At 58.5% G+C, this 23,527-nt stretch overlaps 1 protein-coding gene across 6 annotated transcripts; it reads left to right on the top strand.

The window, feature by feature from the left end:
* Positions 1-6,585: 6,585 nt before the first annotated feature.
* DBN1 (drebrin 1) lies at positions 6,586-23,400 on the top strand. Of its 6 annotated transcripts, none has more exons than XM_001091175.5 (15): positions 6,586-6,784; positions 11,263-11,318; positions 11,939-12,051; positions 12,224-12,298; positions 12,414-12,560; positions 12,709-12,786; positions 12,979-13,130; positions 13,199-13,262; positions 19,336-19,395; positions 19,483-19,606; positions 20,295-20,432; positions 20,767-20,937; positions 21,319-21,968; positions 22,270-22,372; positions 22,527-23,400. In XM_001091175.5, the coding sequence occupies exons 1-15, from the start codon at positions 6,699-6,701 to the stop codon at positions 22,595-22,597; spliced, it is 2,088 nt and encodes a 695-aa protein (XP_001091175.4). In that variant the 5' UTR covers positions 6,586-6,698; the 3' UTR covers positions 22,598-23,400. The 6 variants fall into 6 exon arrangements, with proteins under 6 accessions (XP_001091175.4, XP_014997005.3, XP_014997006.3 ...); XM_015141520.3 differs by lacking the exon at positions 6,586-6,784 and adding an exon at positions 7,190-7,444; XM_015141519.3 differs by lacking the exon at positions 20,295-20,432.
* The last annotated feature ends 127 nt before the right edge of the window (positions 23,401-23,527 follow it).

Raw genomic sequence — 23,527 nt, 5'->3', positions numbered from 1 at the left:
AGCCTGGGCTACAGAGCGAGACTCCGTCTCAAAAAAAAAAAAAAAAAAGAGACTTGGCTGTGGCGGGCCAAGAGGACCGTCAGGCTCAGCTGAGAGACCAGGGTGTGGGTGGCTGGAGGGGCCTGGGAGGCATCTGCTGGAGGATGGTGGTAGAAGATGGGAGAAGTTGGGAGGGGGCTATAAGGAGAGAGTGGGGTGGAGGGCAGGGGCAAATGTGGAACTGTGGAGCCAGAGCTAGCCTAGAGTGGGGCAGGAGCAGGTACCAGGCACCTCCTTGAACTAGCCACCCTCACTCTGTAGGTGTGATGCAATCACGTGTCATTTAATCATCATAACACCTTTGAGAACACATTATTAAAGGCATGTTTCAGATGAGGGTACTGAGGCTCAGAGAGGAACAGTGACTTGTACAGAGTCATCCAGGAATGGCCTGGCCTGCCGCTGCAAGGATCAAAGGCCAGAGTGTTCCCTGCTGACCCGCCAGCACTCCCCAGCTCCTGTCATGCGTCCCCCATCACCTGGGCTCCCATCCAGACTTTGCCACTCCATCAGCTGTGTGCCTCTGGGCAAGACACTGCCCCTCTTTGAGCCTTGGCTTTCCCATCTGTAAAGTAATAGCATCTGGGAGCAGTGGCTTACACCTGTAATCCCAGCACTTTGGAAGGCTGAGACGGGTGGATCACCTGAGGTCAGGAGTTCAAGACCAGCCTGGCCAACGTGGTGAAACCTCATCTCTGCTAAAAATACAAAAATTAGCCAGGCGTGGTGGCAGGCACTTATAATCCCAGCTACTCAGGAGTCTGAGGCAGGAGAATTGCTTGAACCCAGGAGGCAGAGGTTGTGGTGAGCCGAGAATGCGCCACTGCACTCCAGCCTGGGTGACAACAGTGAGACTCCGTCTCAAAAAAATAATAATAATAGCAACCACAAGCTGCAAAGATCACAGTGTTCCAAAGCTGGGGTGCAAGGCTGTGCGGGTGGAGGCCATGGGGACTGGGAAGTGAATGTCCTCGTGCCAGGCAGGGAAGGCCATTAGCACCCTTGGAGGGGGCAGAGACCATGGCAGGGGGCTGAGTGGGCAACTGGAGAGGCAGCAGGCAAGGGAGGGGCTTTTCCCAGCTCAGAATGGCTTGAGCTCATTTGGATCAGCAGGGAGGGAGGCGGTGGAGGGCGAGGGACTGTTTTGCCAGAGTATGGAGGCAGGCACTCAGGATTCTGCTACTGCCTCTTCAGTGCGGGCCCCACGTGGCCTTGGTACACACATAAGGTACACGCCATCCTCAGATTCTCCACGCGGCCCTGTTATAGGAAGGGAGCTGAGGCCCTGGGCTAAAGGGCTGGCCGCAGGTCAACCTTTGAACTTGAGTCTGCCTAAATCCAAAGCTGACCCTGAGAGTGGAAAAAGAACCCCTCCCAACTGAGGCCTTAAAGGAAGGAGGGGAGGGGACCAGGGTTCTGGGGGCCATGGTGGAACAAGAACAAGCTCGCTGACTGACAGCCTGGGGGAACTCAGAAAACCAGCACCAGCCGCTTGGGAGATTGTGTAGGGGGAGCCACTTCCGAGCCAGTAAGGACCCCAGGACCAGCCTGGCCTCTCCTGCTCAGGTTTTGGGGGTACTGGAAGATCAACTCAGATTTCACCCATGTCTCTTGCCACTGACAAAATGACCACTACTTGGGTACCAGGCAGATTAGGTAGGTCTCTCGGCTGCAATTCAAGCTAGTTTAAGCAAAAATGGGAATAACTGAACTGAAAAAGTGAATGGTTTCAAATCTGGCTGGATCCAGGTACCCATGGCGGTGACCGGGACCCTCTCTCTTGCTCTCTGTCTCTCTGCTCTGCTGTTCTCGATACTGGCTTCATTCTCAGAAGGCCCTCCCTACTATTGGCAAGGATGGCCCCCAGCAGCTCCAGACCCATACCTGGCCAGCTCAGCAGCCCCAGTGGACACAGGGAGCCTTTCTTTTCTTTTCTCTCTCTTTTTTTTTTTTCGAGATGGTGCCTCACCCTGTGGCCCCGGCTGGAGTGCAGTGGCGTGATCTCAGCTCACTGCAACCTCCACCTCCCGGATTCAAGCACTTCTCCTGCCTCAGCCTCCTGAGTAGCTGGGACTACAGGCGTGTGCCACCATACCCAGCTAATTTTTGTATTTTTTTTTTTTTTTGAGACGGAGTCTCGCTTTGTCGCCCAGGCTGGAGTGCAGTGGCCGGATCTCAGCTCACTGCAAGCTCCGCCTCCCGGGTTTACGCCATTCTCCTGCCTCAGCCTCCCAAGTAGCTGGGACTACAGGCGCCCACCACCTCGCCCGGCTAGTTTTTTGTATTTTTAGCAGAGACGAGGTTTCACCATGTTGGCCAGGATGGTCTTGATCTCTTTTTTTTTAGCATTTTTTTTTTTTTTTTTTTTTTTGAGACGGAGTCTAGCTTGGTCGCCCAGGCTGGAGTGCAGTGGCCAGATCTCAGCTCACTGCAAGCTCCGCCTCCCGGGTTTACGCCATTCTCCTGCCTCAGCCTCCCGAGTAGCTGGGACTACAGGCGCCTGCCACCTCGCCCAGCTAGGTTTTTGTATTTTTTAGTAGAGACGGGGTTTCACCGTGTTAGCCAGGATGGTCTCGATCTCCTGACCTTGTGATCCGCCCGTCTCGGCCTCCCAAAGTGCTGGGATTACAGGCTTGAGCCACCGCGCCCGGCCTTGGTCTTGATCTCTTGACCTCGTGATCTGCTCGCCTCGGCCTCCCAAAGTGTTGTGATTATAAGCGTGAGCCACCGTGCTCAGCAAGGGAGGCTTTCTTTTTTGTTGTTGTTTTGTTTTTGAGACAGAGTCTCGCTCTGTCTCCCAGGCTGGAGTGCAGTAGTGCAATCCTGGCTCACTGCAAGCTCCGCCTCCCGGGTCATGCCATTCTCCTGCCTCAGCCTCCTGAGTAGCTGGGACTACAGGCGCCCGCCACCACACCCAGCCAATTTTGTTTTTGTATTTTTAATAGAGATGGGGTTTCACCGTGTTAGCCAGGATGGTCTCGAACTCCTGACCTCGTGATCCGCCCACCTCGGCCTCCCAAAGTGTTGAGATTACAGGCGTGTAAGAAAGGCCGCAAGGGAGCCTTTCTTAATGGCGCCAGCGAAAGTCCCAGGGACAATGCCCATTGGACTAACTTGGGTCATGTGTCTGTCTCTGAAGCAGTCACTGGGTCTGACCCTTCCTGGCTTGGATGACATACTCCGGTTTAGAGCTGAAAGTGGAAAATCTGCCAGAAAATGGGATGTGGAGCAGGCCTGGCAGGGATGGCCACGGCACTTCCTCCCCTCATGCCCAGGGCCCTGCCCCTGACTCCATTCCCAGACCTCAGAGCTGGAGCATCTGGAACTTCTGACCAGACTCCAGCCCACTTCACCCCTGCATGCAGAAATAGGGGTGCTACAAAGGGGAAGTGGGGAGGGTATGTGGGGTGCTGAAATGACCTGGGACAGACCTGGGTTCCCATTCAGACTTTGCCACTCACCAGCTGTGTGTCTCCGGGCAAGTCACTGACTCTCTCTGGGCCTCGGTTTTCCCGCCTGTAAAATAATAATAATAATAACAATCAACACATTGACAGCACCTACTATGTACTGTTCCCATTTGAATCACTTTCAAGATACTTTTTGAAAATCCTCAAACTGACCCTAGGAGGTAGGTACCATCACTATCATCCCCAGATTATTGTTGAAGATGAGTGATTCAAGATAGGTCAGGCAGCAAGCTCAAGGTCACACCATTAGCAATAGACTCCTCAGGAGCAGAGCTAATGTGAATGAGCATGGCTGGCCCGGCGCCAGGGGCAGATACCTGGGAAGAGCCATGAGCTTTGTGATGATCAAGGCGCAATCTGGATGTGTGCTTGGTGGGATCTCGCGGAGGTTGGAAGAGGCCAGAGGAGACTCCACCAGCTCTTGCTGAAAAAGTCTTGCAGCCTCTCCTCAGCCCTAAAACCTTCCCTGAGAGGTGTGGGGGAGCACAGAACAGGAAGGTGGGGGTGGAGGGAGGAGGGCGGGGCTATGAGGAGGAAGGGAGGGGGTTCTCCTTTCTAAGCCTCCATCCAGGCCCATTTTATTCTCACAACAGGTTATCAAAAGGAAACTCAGAGAGGGGAAGTGTTTCAGCCAAGGTCACACAGCAAAGGCCCAGTTTCTGGATCTCAGTCCTCCCTTGTCTCGTCTTTTCCACTCTGGGGATCCAGAAGTCATTGGCCCAGCCTCCTGGTGTGTGTGTGGGGAGCTCATGCTCTGGGGGTGGGAGAGACCGACCTGTCAGCGACTTGAAGGGTGATCAGTTTGGGGGTGGCAGACACGAAGTCCTGGTGGGAGGAACCCACCAGCCGCCCACCCACCAAGGCTGAGTGTGTGGGCTTCAGGGGCAACGGCAGCTGAAAGGAGGCAGGTTCTCAGAGAACAGTGACCAGTGGCCACCCATGCCCCCAGTCAGGGCAACTGAGAACTATGGGTCCACTGAATTTGGCAAGTCAGGGGTCACTGGTGACCTTGGCCAGAGCAGTGCCAGGGAAAATGCAGGGAGAAGGAGACAGAGGACAGATGTCTGTCTGCATCCTATAGAAATGAGGGGATGAAGATAACATGGAAGGGTGATGGGTGCGGAGACCAGAGGAGTGGGCTCTAGGGCATGCCAGCAGGGAACACCCTTGCTTCCCTGAAAATAGGGAAAACTGAGTGCAGGGTGTATGGGAACTCTCTATACTATCTTTGTAACTTTTCTGTAAATCTAACACTGTTCTAAAATAGAAAGTTTATTTAAAAAATGTTGATGGCAAGAGGTGAGAGTGGGCGTGGCTGGAGAGTTTGTAGGTGGCTGGTGGGGAGGCAGGAATTTGAGGAAGGAAGAGCTTAGATGCATTTAGGGCTTCTGTTTTTTGGATGCAAAATTGAGTGTGCAGGAGGCTGGGGGGTGGGGGGACGGGCGGGGGGTTGGTGAGGAGCTGTGAGCTAGGACAAGTCAAAGGAAGTTGGAAGAGGCTGAGGCCACAGATGCTCATGGCCAGCCATCTGTCTGCCCCTCCCCGGCTCCCTCCTCCCCAGAATTCTGCTCTCATGCCTCAGGGTGGGGGATGACTGAAGCCCTGTCCCCCATGGCTCTCCCCACTTCCCTTTCCCACCTTGTGTCACCCACTCCCTTAGGGATCCCCACTGCATGCCAACCATACCTACTGGCCAGTTGGTCCAGTGCACAGGGCCTGGGTCTCTCCCTGCCTGGGCCTCACTCTAGTAGAGGCCATGGAGAAACTGCCACGGCCAGTGGTCCCTAGACATAGTGGGCACTGACTTCCCAAGGCAGGGCCTGTGAACATTTTGAGTTTTAAGAGGGTTCTCCCAACTCCAGAGCACCAGGAACCGCTGCCACATAGGCAGCACTGCTCTCCTTCTCTTGGCATAGCCAGTTACCCAGTGCAGAACTCGGAGGCCGGGCTAGAACCACCTCCTCCTCCGTGGTGCGGATGGGACCAGGTGAAGTTTGTTCAGGGAGGTCGAGGTTGGAGACTTTGTTGTGGTCCACTGAGCACTGTGGACGGTTTCAGGGTCCTCACCCAGCAAGGAACGGAGTTCTGGGAGGCCCTGGCATGGTGTCCACTCCCTTGCAGGGGACTTTTCTGAGGCCCCCTCCCCTTCTGTGCTTAGAGTTTTAGGAGATAAAGGTGCCAAGAGGCTGGCCCTGAGCGTCCTTGGAGGAGCTCTGCCCTGGGAGTCTGGGGTTAGGTGCTGCTTCCGGGACTCTACTTGGGACTCCTCTGGGATGCCTGAGGCTTGGGAGAGAACGCAAAGGATTTCCTAGCTAGCCCCGTCTCAGAGGGCACAGGCTTGGAGGGGAGGAGAGGCCTGGAATGGAGGGATAATGAGCCGGGTAGCGGCTGAGAATGGCCTGGAATAACTGGTCATGGAGCCGAGATGGGGGACTGTGGTTGGGAATTGGGAACTGGGATCAGGATGAGACTGGGATGGGCTGGACTGAAGAGGTTGCCGTGAGAAATGTTGCGGGGGAGGGGGAAAGTGCTAAGCATGGGGCTGAAGCTGGGATGGGAAAGGAACTGGGTTGGATTTGAGGGTGGGATGCAGATGGCAGTGGATATGATGATAGACTAGGCATGGACCTCTCAGAGAAGGAGACGGGCCAGGGGTGGGCTGGTGTGTGACCTGGCTTGGGATGAAAATGGGTTTAACATGGAGTGGGACGCACCAGGAATGGAGATCAATGAAGCAATGGGTGGGGCGGGACCGGATTGGGACGGGGGGTGGGCGGGGGGAGGTGGCGACGGGGCTGGGTTCGGGGCTGGAAGGAGGGCTAGCGCCGAAGTTACGGACGGGGCAGGTGAGGGTTCGGGACGTGGGTGGGGCTGGCCCCGGAGCGGAGCGCAGGGGCGGCGGGTGAGGGGCGCGGGGGCGCCCGGGGCAGGCCGGGAAGGGGGGGCGGGCCTCCCCCTGGGCCGGGCCGGGGCGGCGCTAGGACCGAGCGAGCGGAGGGAGCGAGCCGGGCGGAGCCAGCGCCCCCCGCCCCCCGCCGGCCGGCTCCCCTCCCCCGGCCGCTGGCTCGCTCGGCTCGCGACGCTGCAGAGGCTCCGAGGCGGCGGCGGCGACTCCCTCTTTCCCTCCCTCCTCCTCCGTCCGCCCGTCCGTCCGCGCGTCTGTCCGTTCGGCCCGGTCCGGCCCGAAGCATGGCCGGCGTCAGCTTCAGCGGCCACCGCCTGGAGCTGCTGGCGGCGTACGAGGAGGTGATCCGAGAGGAGAGCGCGGCCGACTGGTGAGCCCCCCGCCCCCGCCCCCGGCCCCTTTGTCCCCGCGCCGCCGCCGCGCCTTTGTTTCTCTCCCGCCCCGCCGCCCCGCCGCCGGGAAGGGAGGGGGACCCCGAAATGGTGCAGCGGGCCGGGAGGGCCGGGAGGGGCTGCCTTTGTGCGCGCCGGGGGAGGGGCCGGCGGGCCAGGCGGGGCACTGCCGGGTCCCAAGTGCCCGGAGGCGGCCCCAGGCGCGCGGTGGGAGCGGCGGCCGGACGCGGCCCGGAGGCGCGGGGTCCCGATGTGGGGCCCAGGGCCGCGTGGCCCTGCGGGAGCCCATCCCCCACCCTACCCCCGGGCCCGGGGGACAGGTGTGCACGGGGCGGCCAAGGGCACCTTCGCCACCTTCGAGCGGGCGAGGTCCGGGTGGGGACGGGGCGGGGACCGAGCTAGCGGAGCCAGCGCAGCCTGCCTGGTTCATCCCGGCCCGGCCACAGCACAAAGGAAAGCGAGGGCGGGGGAGGAGCGGAGCGGGATGGGGGCCGGGCGCCCCGCCCACCGGGGGGCCTCTCGGAGTGGGCCGCCCTCCCCCCGGAAACCTGGGCTGGAGTGAGGTGGAAGGATGTTTGCTGCCACATGGCGACCGCGAAGTGACTCCCTTACCGCCGCGGGTCGCGGAGGAGGCAGGGGTGAGCTCTCCTCCCCTACCTGAAGGGGACTGCGGGGACTAGGCAGCTGGCTGGGGGGCACTGAGCTGCCTGTCTAGGGCGCCAGCTGAGGTCCCTGGGAGGAAGCCCTCTGGAGAACAAGTGTGGAGGGAGCCCCGAAAGAGGGCTGAAGGGGTGAACAGATCCACGGGCCCCTACCAAGGGGCCCTCGGTCCCTGATGGGGGAGGAGCTGGGCCGCCCCTCTCCCCGCCCCCCAACTGCTGTCTCCCCCTGAGCTGGGGGAGGGGATGGACCACCTGCTCTGGGGCTGGCTGGCGGCGGAAAGAAGAAACCGAGGGGTTCCTCACTGCCCCATCCTGGAATCCTCTTCCTCCCCGCCCCACCCCGTAATACTCTTGGGGAAGGTGCCCATCTGGTTCCTAGGCCTCCTCTCCCCGCTGGCAGATGGGAACAGGCTCTTCTTGAGGAAACTGAGGCAAAGAGGAGGGCGGGTCTGAAGGACCCCGCTTGGGCTGGCCTCACCCACACACTGGGCGGGCAGTCAGGTGGAGACTCTGACCTGGGGGCTCCTGGAGGAGAGGATGAGATGGCTGGGCATCCATGGCATGGTACTGCAGCACTGGCCAGCAGCCAGGCCTGGAGGGATGGACGCGAGAGAGACAAGCTCTCGTGTCCTGCAGGTCAGTCACAGGAGAGGCCAGCACAGACTCAGCAGGCAGGCGGCCCACCCATTGTCCCAGCCCTGCCCCAGGGGGCTGAGATCATGGGAGGAGCTCTGGGCAAGTGGCCGGCTTGGCCTGGTGTAGGAGCTGGCTTCAGGGTAAGGCCCCGCCTGGGGAGAGGCACAGCTCACCCCAGAACACCTCCTTCGCCCTCCAGCCTGGAGGGGTGTTGTCTGCCACCACCCCATTTTCTCCTAAAAGCATAGCCCTGGTGGCCTATTGCCAGGGCCACAGAACCCCTGTTGCTCAACATCCTGCTCAACAGAGGCCTGCCCCCCCCACCCCAGCAGCATCCATGTGGCCAAAGCGAGTTATTCATCACTGGTGTGCGTCACCCCCCATCTGGGTTGTGTGTGGGACACACAGATGCACACATGCACATATTTGTTCACTACGGGCCCAGATCACATTTTGAAAAAGGGGTGTGAGGATCACTTTCTGCACAAGAGGATATGAATACCCCAGTGCCCAGCATGGAACCAGGGGTGCAGTGAGGTCTGAAGACTCAGAGGCAGACGCTGCCCGTAGGTCCAGAGGGAGGGGTGTCGGGTAAATGGCTGTCTGCCCCCGCTTACCTTGCTTCCAATGGGGAGGGGTGGTTGGGGGGGAGTTCACTCTAGGTGGCAGGGCCTCTGAAGTGGACCACTACTCTGGCACAGGGAGCAGGGGACCCAGGAAATGAGGTTGTATAGTGGGAGGGGCCGCTGTTGTCCTGGTTGTGATATGACTCACTGTGATCATATACAAGTTCCTGGTCCTCTTGGAAAGAAAAAGGATTGGGCCCAGCCCTACCTCAGATACTGAAGGACTTTCTAGCACCACCATCCTGAGAGTGATGGTCCTGAGGGGTCCACCTGCCCTCACCCCCCAACCCCAGCTCACCCGAGGGTCTCTGGAACTGCCACATTCCAGCTCCCATCTCACACTAGTTCAGTATCTCTGGCTAGATGGCTTCTAAGTTGGTGTCAATATTACACATGCTTATGGTGTGCGGTGTGCTGGACCCCAGGACCCAGAGAGCAGGATGTGCTGATTGACTGAGTCAGCGTTCCTGCCTTCAGGAGGCTTACAGTTGGGGGCAGTGTCTGTCTCTAGGAGTTGGAGCTGGTAAGATATGTAGGGGTCCTCTACCCCATCCTGATTCCCTGTGGTTTCACCAGCTTCCACCTGGTGCAGCACCAGGCTCGGGATGCCTCTGATGTGTTTGAGAAGCACTGGTCTTTGTATTCCTGCTGGGATGTGGTGGGTGCTCTGGGAGGGGCAGCTCAGGGGAGGCTGCCGGGGGCCAGCAGCCAGCACTGGGCTCTGAAGAACGGGAGGATTCCACTGGGAATAAGCGTGGGGTAGAGGAGCAGGTCTTGCCTTCCATGTGAAGAGAACAACATAGGCAGAGGCTCCAGGGTGAGCCCTGTCCAGAACCCTGCCTGGGTCAGGGAGCCGTCCAGTGTGGCCCAAGTGTGTGGTGTGGACAGGGCAGTCTGATGGAAAGGCAGGCTGGAGGGTTTGAACTGGGGTATGGTTTCTGCTGGAGAAGGGCTGTCGCTGGAGCAGGAAAAGGTGGCCGGAGGTGGGTAGGCAGGGGCTGAGGATGGAAGGCGCCCCAGGGAGCCTGGGCAGGCCAAGACAGGTCCTCTCAGGGACGCTTGATGTCTAGAGCAGTCTCTAGGAACTAGGGTCCCTGGGCTCTGCCTCAGTTTCTCATCTGTGCATGGAGAGGGACAGAGCCTGCTTCTCTCAGGGCCCTTTGTTCCCGTGGTGGGTTAGGGCAGCAGAACAGGTGGTGGGCCAGCTGTGCTGGGAGCAGCTGTCAGGGTCAGGCTGGAGCTGGGGGTAACAGTTGGACCAGGAACTCCCAGCCTCCCAGCCCACCTGTGTTCCTTCCTGGAGGTAGGAAGTGGGGAATTCAGGAAGGGGAGGGGCTGGGGCCATTTGGCCCTGGCCACAACCTCTTAAGATGTCCCCTCCGTCCCTCCCGCCTTCATTTCCTTTGTCCCTTCACTTCTGTCCTTTCTCTTTTTCCTCCTCTCCCTGTTTCTCCCTCTGCTTCTCCCCTCCTCTTTCTCTTCCCCTTTGCCCTCCCTTACTGCCTCCCCTCCTCACAGCCCCAGCCTCCTGCCTTGGCACGTGGGAATAGGAGTTTGGAGAAGGGGTTGAGCCCTTTCAAACCTCAGGGACAAGGCCCTTCCTCCTAGGCCCGGCTCTCCTCCCTCCCAGAAGGTCCTCAGCCTGGGCCTGCATGGGGTGATGGGGGAGGCATCTCTGCATTCCCTTCCGTGAAATGGATGCTCTGTCACCACAGCCTATCAGAAGGAGCCAGGGCACACAAAGCTGGGGAGGAGGAGGAGGAGGAAGGCCGCCAGGTCAGCTTTCTGTTGAAGCTCAGGCGGAAGGAAAGGCCAGCAGTCTCAGAAGGCCTCAGCCAGGGCTGAGGCAGCCTAGGGGCTGGAAGGCCTGGAGCTCACGCATGGCCACCCTGGGGCCAGAGTCTGGGCGAGAGTGACTGCAGTGACCTCATCCCCATTTCAGAGAGGCGGAGATTGAGGCTGAGGGCGGGTCCCCAGGGTCCTTTGTGTTCAAGGAGAATGCAGTTGGGGTGGGCCAGTCGTGTGCCAATTGCAGGGTTGCCATGGTTACCGGGGGATGCCCAGAGCTGTAGGAGCACCAGGTTCTCTCTTCTCCTCCTCCCTCCCCGGGGGAGGGGCAGCGGGGACCAAGGCACGTGCCAGGTAAGTTCCTGGCACTAGCCAATGGGGGATGAGGATTGTGGTAGCCAGGGAACAGTAACCAAGGAACCGTCGCCTTGGAATCTCCATCACACACCCGCTCCACTGGGTTGTAGGCTGCCAGGGCCAGGGCCGGGATGCTGTGCACTGAGCTCGACCAGCCAGCAATTTCTCCCCTCACTGCCTGTGCCCCGCCTGACCCCGGCCTCCAGCGGCACCCTGCTGGGCTCCCGCCTGAACCAGTGCCTGGCCCTGTTGTCATGGCTACAGCAGGAGCCCTCCCTGTTCGTGTCCTACCCCCTCCATGTCCCCTATCCCTCCCCAGAGCCGTCCCCACCCAGAATTGGCGGCCTGGGCCCTGACAGTTTGACAGCCACCCCTCCCTCTCCCCAGGGCTCTGTACACATACGAGGATGGCTCGGATGACCTCAAGCTTGCAGCATCAGGAGGTAGGAATTCCAGCCATTCCTTCGCCTTCCTCTCCACCCCCTCCTCCCGTTGTTTTCTTCCCCACCCACCTGACTGTAGGCCACCTCCCCGCCTGCACCCTGCAGCCCCACACTTGCCTGGATTTGGCTGGTGTCCTTCCTCCAGTCATCCCTGTGTCCCCAGGGTGGGGAGGAAGCTCTGAGGCTTGTTGAATGTTGGACTTAGGAGGCTGAGCCTCCAACAGGGAAAGTGACTTGCCTAAAGCCACACAGCTGGGACGCTTTGGGGGAAGGGCCCTATTCACTGCCTTCCCCAGAGCCAGAAGGCTTGATTGTGCCTCTGGGCACTGGCACCTGGTGAGACATGATGATGTGTGAAGAATGAGACCTGAGTGTGAAGAACAAACACTTCCTCAGTCCTACCCCAAATCAGGGCCTGCAGGAGTCATAGGCAAAGCCGCATCCCTGTGCACTGCCGCCCCCACACATACCAACACCAAACTGGGGCCCACACATCCCAGAGGCCAGAAGACCCCTGGGGGGCCTGCGGAGCCCTGGAGGAGCCTTTCCTTTGAGTTCCAGGCTCTTTTTGGGAAGGGTTTAGGAGGCAGAGACACCTGACGCTCTCCTGGTTACCCCAGAAGGGGGCTTGCAGGAGCTTTCGGGACACTTTGAGAACCAGAAGGTGATGTACGGCTTCTGCAGCGTCAAGGACTCCCAAGCTGCTCTGCCAAAATACGTGCTCATCAACTGGGTATGCGGCCGGGGCTGGGGACGGGAGCTGAAGGCCCAGAGCAGGTGCCCTGCCCGTCGGCCCTCTGACACCCATGGAGAGGGAACCCCACCAGTTCCGGGGAAGATGCACCCTATCATGTAGGGCCCCCCCTTGTCCTTTCCCGACCGCCTCTTTGCTGGGTACTTTGCAGGTGGGTGAAGATGTGCCTGATGCCCGCAAGTGCGCTTGTGCCAGCCATGTGGCTAAGGTGGCTGAGTTCTTCCAGGTGTGTGTCGGGGGCCAGGGCTCTTAGGGGTGGGGACAGCCACCAGGGTCTGTGTGCTGGGGTGGTGATGGCGGGAGGATGGTGCCACCTGAGCACTGCCATCTTCTTGTGGAAGGGCGTCGACGTGATCGTGAACGCCAGCAGCGTGGAAGACATAGACGCGGGTGCCATCGGGCAGCGGCTCTCCAACGGGCTAGCGCGGCTCTCCAGCCCCGTGCTGCATCGGCTGCGGCTGCGAGAGGATGAGAACGCAGAGCCCGTGGTTAGTGTGTGTTTGGCACCCGTGGACTCTGCCTGTGTGGCCTGGTGCTCGAGTCTGGCCTGCCCGGTCCCTCTTAGCCCTCACCCTTTAGGTGTGGGGGGCTCCTGGGGCATTCAGCCTGCCCACGCTGGGTCCTTCGACACCGCAGGGCACCACCTACCAGAAGACAGATGCAGCTGTGGAAATGAAGCGGATTAACCGAGAGCAGTTCTGGGAGCAGGCCAAGGTATGGAACCCTGAGCCTGGCCTGGCTGAGCCGCCCCTCGTGGACCCCATGGGGCAGGTCTGAGTCCCTCACTGCAGTGGCATGGCCCATGCCACGTGCCCCGCCCCCAGCCCTGGGTTAGGGAGGGGCCAGAGGGACAGGGTTCAGGTGCCCAGGCTCAGGGCCTACCCTTGCTCGCACCGGGGCTCGCAGAAGGAAGAAGAGCTGCGGAAGGAGGAGGAGAGGAAGAAGGCCCTGGATGAGAGGCTCAGGTTTGAGCAGGAGCGGATGGAGCAGGAGCGGCAGGAGCAAGAGGAGCGTGAGCGGCGCTACCGGGAGCGGGAGCAGCAGATCGAGGAGCACAGGTGAGCCCGCCCGCCCGGCAGCGCTCCAGGGTCCCCCGGGCGCACCCTGAGGCTGCTTATCGTTCCAGGAGGAAACAGCAGACTTTAGAAGCGGAAGAGGCCAAGAGGCGGTTGAAGGAGCAGTCTATCTTTGTAAGTTCTTGGCCAAGGCTCCCGGTCTCTGGGTCAGGGAAGTGAGAATGGTCCCTGTGCTCCTGGGCCTTGTGGGGAGATCAGTGGCTGGGAGACAGTGGTGGCTGTTCTGGGGACGTGCATGGGCACGGGGTGCCATGGAGCATCAGGCCTGGCACCTCATCACGTGGGGCTCTGGCCTCTGGCTGTGGAAAAAGACTACTTTGGAGAAGCTTGTGCTCTAGATTGGAAGAGAACATCCATCTAGACCCAGACCCTCACTGACCAGGCTCCCCCTCCCCTCCCCTGGGGTCTCTTGGCAGATTAGACACTGTTCCTGCACTCTGAGGGGCCACCAGGCCTGGTCCCGCCACAGGAGTGAGGCAGGCGGCATGGGGGAGCCTGGGCCAGTGCCGAGCATCCGTAGCCAGTGTGCTGCGTCTCCTTGGGAGCAGCCTCTTTGTTCCAGGGGTCCCGTCTGAATCTCCAGACATTGGGAATTGCGTGTAGGTCCTATGGATTGGTCCCTGAAAATTACAGCAGAGTCACATCTTCATGCTTTGAATTTAGTGTTTTGGAAATAGCTAATGTCATTCAGGACTGAGCGTGGCTCAGTTCAGGAAGGGAGGTGGGTTCATACTCATCTGGACTGGGACTGTGATGGGCAGGTGCAGGGCTGTGGGGACTGAAACGGGCTCCAGAGTCACCCACAGGAGGCTGAGAGAGAGGAGGCAAGACAGTCCTGCAGGCACCAGCATTAAGTCACTCCAGTCACATCGGCCCTTGGATGGGATGGGGACAATGTGTGGCTGGCTGGTAAGCTCCAGTGTCATTCATTCAACACACACTTGCCACCTGCCACATACAGAACATGGTGGAGAACAAGCTGGGTAAGATCTTATTTTCATAAGCTGATTCATGTTTTGTTTTATTTTTTTGTTTTGTTTTTTTTTTTTTGAGATGGAGTCTCACTCTGTCACCCAGGATGGAGTGCAGTGGCATGATCTTGGCTCACTGCAACCTCCGCCTCCCGGGTTCGAGCTATTCTCTCCCTCAGCCTCCTGAGTAGCTGGGATTACAGGTGCACACCATCATGCCCAGCTAATTTTTGTGTTTTTGTAGAGACAGGGTTTCACCATGTTGGCCAGGCTGGTCTTGAACTCCTGACCTTAGTTGATCTGCCTGCCTCGGCCTCCCAAAATGCTGGGATTACAGGCGTGAGCCACTGCGCCTGGCCACATGTATTTGCTTTAATTGTGGCAAAATACATAAAATGTACCATTTCAGTCATTTTAAAATCTGCATTTCATTAAGTGGCATTAAATTCATTCATATTGTTGGATAACCACCACCACTGTTCATTTAACACAAATTCTGCCCTTCCCCACTGGCCAGCTCCTGGCAGCCACCATTCCACTTTCTGTCTCTATGAAGTTGACTACTCTGGAGACCGCCTATCAGTGGAATCACACAGTGTTTGTCCTTGTGCGTGTGGCTTATTTCACTTAGCATGATGTCCTTAAGGTTCATCCATGTTGTAGCATGCGTCAGAATTTCCTTCCTTTTGAAGGCTGAATCATATTCTATTGTATGGATATACCACATTTTCTTTATCCTTTCAGAGTGAGGGTTATTTATTTATTTATTTTTTGAGATGGAGTCTCGCTCTATTGCCCAGGCTGGAGTGTAGTGGTGCGATCTCAGCTCACTGCAAGCTCCGCCTCCCAGGTTCACGCCATTCTCCTGCCTCAGCCTCCAAGTAGCTGGGACTATAGTCCCCTGCCACCATGCCTGGCTAATTTTTTTGTATTTTTAGTAGAGACGGGGTTTCACTGTGTTAGCCAGGATGGTCTCGATCTCCTGACCTCGTGACCCACCCACCTCAGCCACCTAAAGTGCTGGGATTACAGGCATGAGCCACTGCGCCTGGCCTGCCTCCCAGGTTTAAGTGATTTTCCTGCCTCAGCCTCCCAAGTAGCTGGGATTACAGGCACCCACCACCACGCCCGGCTAATTTTTGTATTTTTAGTAGAAATGGGGTTTCACCTTGTTGGCCAGGCTGATCTCGAACTCCTGACCTCAGGTGATCCATCTCGGCCTCACAAAGTGCTGGGATTACAGGCATGAGCCACTGCACCCAGCGGATAAAGTTTATTCCTTTTTTTTTTTTTTTTTTTTGTATCTATAGTAGAGACGGGGTTTCACCATGTTGGCCAGGATAGTCTCGATCTCTTGTCCTCGTGATCCACCCGCCTCGGCCTCCCAAAGTGCTGGGACTACAGGCGGAGCCACCGTGCCCAGCCAAGTTAATAAATAAATATTTATTATTTTTTAATTTTTTTGAAACGGAGTCTTACTCTGTCGCCCAGGCTGGAGTGCAGTGGCACGATCTCAGCTCACTGCAACCTCTGCCTCCTGGGTTCAAGCGATCCTCTTGCCTCAGCCTCCTGAGTAGCTGGGATTACAGGCATGCACCCCCATGCCCAGCTAATTTTTGTATTTTTGGTAGAGACAGGGTTTCACCATGTTGGTCGGACTGGTCTCGAACTCCTGACCTCGTGATCCACCTGCCTCAGCCTCCCGAAGTCCTGGAATTACAGGCGTGAGCCACTGTGCCCTGCCCGATAAAGTTTATTTATTTTTTAAATTTTATTTTTATTGATTTATTTATTTTTGAGATGAAGTCCCATGCTTGTCCCCCAGGCAGGAGTGCAATGGCGCCATCTCAGCTCACTGCAACCTCTGCCTCCTGGGTTCAAGCGATTCTCCTGCCTCAGCCTCCCAAGTAGCTGGGATTACAGGTACCCACCACCACGCCTGGGTAATTTTTGTATTTTTAGTAGAGATGGGTTTTCACCACGTTGGCCAGGCTGGTCTCAAACTCCTGACCTCAGGTGATCCTCCCACCTCGGCCTCCCAAAGTGCACCACGCCCGGCCCCGATAAAGTTTATTTTTATGCTGACATTTCAAACATACAGACATGCAGGTAGACAGAACAGTGTTGTGAACCCCCTGAGCTGATTTATTTTCACCAGTTATCAACATTTCAGGTAAAGTCTGAAGGAGCTTACCATTATTTTATAGTCCCATCTGGCCCTTCAAGTATAGTCCACCTGAGAGTGGCAGTGGACATTCTAGCAGGTCGGTGTGGTTCCCTTGCAACTTCAGGTTCTCTAAGGAAGGGCACGTGTGAGAGACTTTGGGATTTAGCACTATAAAATGCTTTCTCTTGGCTTAAGGAGCTGTCTGCTTTCTCTCCCCTGTTACGAATTGTGTGACATATCTGGGTTCCCTTTTTGCCTGGCCTGCAGGGGAGCTCCCGTGTATCTGAAAATGCTTTAGGCACAGCAGTGGCTTTGACCTGTGTGGTTAGTGCGTTGGTCTCTCTCCTTCCTCTGGGCCTTGCTTGTTTCAGTGTTGTTCACGTGGTTGGTAATTAAAGCCTTTGTGGTGGGTCGGGCGCGGTGGCTCACGCCTGTAATCCCAGCACTTTGGGAGGCCGAGGCAGGCGGATCATGAGGTCAGGAGATCGAGACCATCCTGGGTAACACGGTGAAACCCCGTCTCTACTAAAAAGAAGTACAAAAAACTAGCCGGGCGAGGTGGTGGGCGCCTGTAGTCCCAGCCACTCAGGGGGCTGAGGCAGGAGAATGGAGTGAACCCGGGAGGCGGAGCTTGCAGTGAGCTGAGATCGTGCCACTGCACTCCAGCCCCGGCGACAGAGCGAGACTCCATCTCAAACAAACAAACAAAAAAAGCCTTTGTGGTAGCTACCCCTGGTCCTTACTTTGAACAAGGCAGAGGAACCAAGTGAGATTACAGCAGGCAAGGGGCAGAGCAGCAAAGGCTGGTGGGACACAGGCTCATGGGAAGGCGAAGAGCCTGGGCTGTCTGGAACTCCGTGGGCTGAGGAGTGGGGGAAATTTGATTGGGAAAGGGGAGCAAGGGCAGAGGAGGAGTTTAGACTTCATTCTGGGGGTCACAAAGTTATCGTTGAGGTGACAGCCCTCCTGAGGGTGGGATACTACGAAGGGCCCTTCTCCCAGTGCCCCGATAGATAAGCTAAAATTCTAGATTGTAGGCTAAAAAGCAGAGCTGCCCTGGGACTTCACCACCTTAGCAGCCCCTCCTGTCCAAGCTGCCACCTGAGCAGCAGGGGACACTGACTAAGAAGCCTTAGGTGTATGAGTGCAGTTGAGCAAACATGCACCCGCCTTGTACTGGCCACCCACCCGCAGACCCCAGTCCTCATCCTGTGTCGCTCACAGCGGAGAGGGAGGTGCCTCCGGAAATAGGAACTTAAGGATGTGGTGTCATCGTGGTGGAAGCCAGGAACACCCTGTGGGGACCCAGAGGAGAAAATGACCTGAGCAAGCCAGGGACCTCTTCCCCAGGAAGCAGTGGTCATGCTGCAGCTGGAAACCAGAGGGCCTGGCCCCCGGGTCGGGAGCAGGCATTTGGGAGAGGGGCTGATCTCCCGTGCTGAGGCTTGGAGGTGGGAATGGGTGTGCCTGTTCTGGGAACTGACTGTGTCGTGCTGAGGACTTGATGTCTACATCTCACAGTATGTGGGCGCCGTGGGGTGGGGGCCGGCAGGGGGTGGTATTAGAGAGGTGATGGCTAGGTCAGGCAGGGGTGGGGGACGTAGGCCAAGCGAGGGCCCTGCCTACCCAAAACAGCGCGTGCAGTGGGCAGGTGAAGCCAGTAGGCGATGGTGGGGCCGGGGGCAAGTGGGCGGCACAAGCCTGTCTTAAGGGGGCTGCGGCGAGGCCCCGGTGATGGCTGCTCTGGAGCTTGCAGGTGATGTCGCCAGGGCTCTGGCACCTCAAGAGAAACTGGGACCCTGATTTCAGTATGAAAGTTCCTGGTTTTTAAGTGGTGGCAACTAATTAACATGGTTTAAAAATATCATACCAGCAAAACAAAAGCCATCTGTGGGTCATATTTAGCCAGTGCTTGCTGTGGCTCATGGGAACCCCTGAGGGATTTTAAGCTCAGAAAAATCATGGTCTGATCCGCATTTTGGAAAGGTCCTTTCAGGGCCTGTGGAGAGCAAATAAGGCAGGTAGCAGTGAGGAAGGCTGGGCCGTGATGCCACGGTCCAGGCAGCAACATTGGCAGCATGGTGGCCCCAGCGCTAGGGTAGGAGGTCCGAGAAAAGTTATCTGCAAAACAAGGAGCACTCCTGGATGGCCCTAGGCACTTGCTTAGATATGGGGATGAGCAAGCGGGTGAGTGAGCCTGGTGCCCAGAGGCCTGGCAGGTCAGAGATTAGGTGGCCGAGGGCCCTGAGGGAAGAGAGGGACTGTGTGACTCGGTTTGACGGGGCAGAGGTACCACCTCTGAGACCCTTCCTGCCAGATTGTGAAAGAAGCATGGGGGCTGTAAGAAGGCCAGAAGGCTGGGCACTGGTGGCTCATGACTGTAATCCATCCCAACCCTTCGGCAGGCCAAGGCAGGAGGATCCCTTCAGCCTAGAAGTTTGTTGAGACCAGCCTGGGCAACATAGGGAGACCCCATCTCTACAAAAAAATTAAAATTAGCCGGGCATGGTGGTGCACACCTGTAGTCCCAGCTATTCGGGAGGCTGAGGTGGGAGGATTGGTTGAGCCCAGGAGGCAGAGGCTGCAGTGAGCCGCGATTGCACCACTGTTCTCCAGCCTGGGTGACGGGGCGAGAACCTGTCTTAAAAACAAAATAAAGCTGGGCGCGGTGGCTCAAGCCTGTAATCCCAGCACTTTGGGAGGCTGAGATGGGCGGATCACAAGGTCAGGAGATCGAGACCATCCTGGCTAACACGGTGAAACCCCGTCTCTACTAAAAAATACAAAAAACTAGCCGGGCGAGGTGGCGGGTGCCTGTAGTCCCAGCTACTCCGGAGGCTGAGGCAGGAGAATGGCGTAAACCCGGGAGGCGGAGCTTGCAGTGAGCTGAGATCCCGCCACTGCACTCCAGCCTGGGCGACAGAGCCAGACTCAGTCTCAAAAAAAAAAAAAAAAAAACCCACAAAATGAATAAATAAAATACAGTAAAAAAGAAGGCCAAGAGCCCCTGTGGGGGTAGGTGCACCAGACACTGTCCCTTTGTTTCTAGGGTGACCATCGGGATGAGGAGGAAGAGACTCACATGAAGAAGTCAGAGTCGGAGGTGGAGGTGAGAGCTGGCGCACCAGCCAGGTGAGGCGGACAGGGCTACCTCAGCTTGCCTGGCCGAGCCCCAACCTTTTCCTTGTGCCCTCAGGAGGCAGCGGCCATTATTGCCCAGCGACCTGACAACCCACGGGAGTTCTTCAAGCAGCAGGAAAGAGTCGCATCAGCCTCTGCAGGCAGCTGTGATGTGCCCTCGCCCTTCAACCATCGACCAGGTAGTCCTAGGCCTCACCCCCACCTGGCCCCACTCCTTAGGTCACGGCCCTGAGCCTCTCTGGGACTCTCTTGGAAGGGAAGCCTTGCCCAAGGAACCCTTGGAGAAGGCGAGACCTTCATCCAGCGTGCATCCGCCCACCACTTCCCAGGTGGCAGGACCCCAAGAAGGGCCAGGGATGGTGGTGAAGTCGCTTGTGGCTGAACAGTGGGGAGTGCTAGAGCCTGTGGGGTAGCTCTGGCATGGGCCGAGGCACAGCGCTGGCCGCGGGGAGCAGCTCGGCTGGGGTGAATTAGGCCTGGCCTGGAAGGCCGGGATGCATGCGGGCTGGGCTCTTGTCCCTGGCCTGAGTGAGCCTCCTGGAGCTTGCACCCAGGTGTCCCTGTTTCGCTTCTCACTGTGCTGCTTCTGCCTCCCCTGAAGCTCTTCCCTGCCCCGTGTGCTGGTCTGAGTGTGCTTGCCCCGTGCTGGGGTCCCGCCACAGGCCCTGTCCGCTGTACTGCTCCCAGGCTGGCTGTGTGTCTGGGGCTGGTGTGAGGCTGTGGCTGGCTTGGCTGAGTGTGCCCCTGGCTGAAGGCAGCTTGGACATCCAGGGCCAGCCCTGGGGGCGGGAGAGGCCTCGGGCAGGGGTGGGGGAGACTGACCCTCTCTTGTCCTCTGTCTCTTTCTCTGTCTGTCTCTCTCGGCAGGTCGTCCGTACTGCCCTTTCATAAAGGCATCGGACAGTGGGCCTTCCTCCTCCTCCTCTTCCTCCTCCTCCCCTCCACGGACTCCCTTTCCCTATATCACCTGTCACCGCACCCCAAACCTCTCTTCCTCCCTCCCATGTAGGTAGCAGCCCCAGGCCTCGGCGGGGGTGGTAAGGAGGGCCCCGCTTCCCAGCAGCCCCCCGCCCTCACTCCCCCAGCCTGACCGCTGATCTCTGGCATTTGTCCCCAGGGCAGGCACTGCCTGCCTCTTGCCCTTGGCCTTGTGGGGCACTGGCCCCCAGGGGCCTAGCTTACAGGGTCTGGAGCTGGAGTCTGGCCCCTGCGGGGGCTGGGGAGCTCCCAGCCCCGACCCAGACTCCAGAGAGGAGGTGCTGGCCAGGCCCCAAGGAGGACAATTCTGTCTCACCCCGCTCCCCCGCCCTCACTGACCCTCCTGGGGTTTGTTCCACAGGCAGCCACCTGGACAGCCACCGGAGGATGGCGCCCACTCCCATCCCCACGCGGAGCCCGTCTGACTCCAGCACCGCCTCCACCCCTGTTGCTGAGCAGATAGAGCGGGCCCTGGATGAGGTCACATCCTCGCAGCCTCCACCGCTGCCACCGCCACCCCCACCAGCCCAAGGTGAGAGAGGGATCCTACCTGCACCAGGCCTCCCATCATCAGTCCTTGGCTGGGAGCCCCAGGTTGCCATGGTAACCGTTCTCCAGGGATCTGGGCCACCCATCACCAAGACTGCACTGCCCTGGAGGCGGCTGCTGGGGGAGGAGCCCTGGTGTGCAGTCAGACCTGCCCTCTCTAAAGCTTAGCACCTGCCCTCTCAAGTGGGAATCGGGCCTTCCCAGAGCTGCCAAGGGGCTTAAAGTCACTGGGGTCACTGGGTAAGGGGGCAGTGGGCCACCTGCATGGAAGTCCCTGGCTCTCTCCCTCGTTAGTGGGTGGGCAGGGTCTCCATCCTCCCCCAGGGGAGCCGGTTGCATGTCTCCTCTGCCTGTGCTGTGACAGAGACCCAGGAGCCCAGCCCCATCCTGGACAGTGAGGAGACCAGAGCAGCAGCCCCTCAGGCCTGGGCTGGCCCCATGGAGGAGCCCCCTCAGGCACAGGCACCTCCCCGGGGGCCAGGCAGCCCTGCAGAGGACTTGATGTTCATGGAGTCTGCAGAGCAGGCTGTCCTGGCTGCTCCTGTGGAGCCTGCCACAGCTGACGCCACCGAGGTCCACGATGCAGCTGACGCCATTGAAACCGACACTGCCACTGCAGACACCACTGTTGCCAACAATGTGCCCCCCGCTGCCACCAGCCTCATTGACCTATGGCCTGGCAATGGGGAAGGGGCCTCCACACTCCAGGGTGAGCCCAGGGCCCCCACGCCACCCTCGGGTACTGAGGTCACCCTGGCAGAGGTGCCCCTGCTGGACGAGGTGGCTCCGGAGCCACTGCCGCCAGCAGGTGAAGGCTGTGCCACCCTTCTCAACTTTGATGAGCTGCCTGAGCCGCCAGCCACCTTCTGTGACCCAGAGGAAGTAGAAGGGGAGGCCCTGGCTGCCCCCCAGACCCCAACTCTGCCCTCAGCCCTTGAGGAGCTGGAGCAAGAGCAGGAGCCAGAGCCCCACCTGCTAACCAATGGCGAGACCACCCAGAAGGAGGGGACCCAGGTGCGGCAGGGACTGCCTGGTGGGAGGGATGGGAGGGAGTGGGCGCTGAGCAGGGTGCTGGCCCTGCATTCCTCATGCTTGCACCAGTACCCCCTTTCTCTGTGACCCACATTATTGGAGGGGAAGTCCATCCCACCCCGCCTCTGTGGGCCAGCTCTGCTTTTGTTCCCAAGGCAGGCATCCGTGTTTCCCTGGCAACCACTGATGGAGTCATTGGTTGCTGGGGAAACGGGCTCAGGCCTGATAGGTAAGCCCCAGTCCGGCTGGGTGGGGCCAAGTGACCTAATGCTTTCGCCTGCAGGCCAGCGAGGGGTACTTCAGTCAATCACAGGAGGAGGAGTTTGCCCAATCGGAAGAGCTCTGTGCCAAGGCTCCGCCTCCTGTGTTCTACAACAAGCCTCCAGGTAGTACTGGGCTGGATTATGGGGAGGAATTTGGGTGTGGGGGCTGGATTTGAGTGTGGGTAGCCACCCCACCACTGCCCACCGCTCACAGAGGCTGGGGACACAAGTATGGGTCTGCTAGGTCCTTAACTCCTCTCCCTTTCTAACGCCTCAGAAATCGACATCACATGCTGGGATGCAGACCCAGCTCCAGAAGAGGAGGAGGGCTTCGAGGGTGGTGATTAGTGGTGGCGCCAACCCTAGGCTACCCTTGCCAAGGCCGCCCACCTGCATCGGCCTCTGGCCAGACGGCCCGCCGTGCCTGCATTCGCAGCAGCTCCGCCTGGCACCCACTCTGGATTCCGGCCCTGGCTGGGGACTTGGCCGCTTCCCTACCCACAGGGCCTGACTTTTACAGCTTTTCTCTTTTTTTTAAAAGTTGATAGGAGACTTGTACAGTTGACTGGTTTTCCTCCCGTTGGTAGTTGAGACGCTGTTGCAAATTCCACCCCTCCTTCCCTGGTCCAGATTGTAGCTCTTAGTCCTCCCTGCTCAGCTGGCCGGGGTGGAGGCCTCACCCTGCTTGGGGCCTGGCGTTCGGGGAGCTCTGGTGGGAAAATGTCTCCCACCTCTTTTCCTAGTTTTATGTTTCTTGGAAAAATATCACTTTGTATTCTCTGTCCAGGGCTTCAGATATTTTGCACGAATTTTAAAACATGGCAATAAATGGCTCGTGGGCTCTGGCTCCCTGGGGCCCCCTCCCCGCCCTTCTTTTGACCCCTTCTTGTCTGGCCCAAAGGAAGTAGCAGGCCCAGCTGGGGCCCCTCGGCTGCCCCCCACCTCTCCTGCCGGGCAGGTCCCAGGCTGGAGGCCCTAGGCGCGGTTCAGGTCAGGGCTATGGATGGGGCCCAGAGGCTTTTGTGGCCCCTCCCCAACTCCTTCCTCTTTGCTTGGGTTCCTTTTTCACGTTCAGTAACTGTTTTTTTTGGAAAGCACAAACTTCTGTAACGGGTCGTGCTCATGTCTGTTAATAAAGAAATCCAGATCCCTTTGGGCTGCCGCCTGCCCTGACCCAGGTTCCCAAATCCTCCCATCTCCGAGGCCGCAGCACCTCCTTGCCACCAGGGGGCGTCCTCACCCTAATTCCAAGACCCGCCGGGGCCGGGGGACGGTGCT

This window comes from Macaca mulatta, chromosome 6, assembly GCF_049350105.2.
Source record: "Macaca mulatta isolate MMU2019108-1 chromosome 6, T2T-MMU8v2.0, whole genome shotgun sequence".
Lineage (NCBI taxonomy): Eukaryota > Metazoa > Chordata > Mammalia > Primates > Cercopithecidae > Macaca > Macaca mulatta.
The sequence above is the reverse complement of the archived record's forward strand: the minus strand, read 5'-3'. Positions and strand labels throughout refer to the sequence as shown.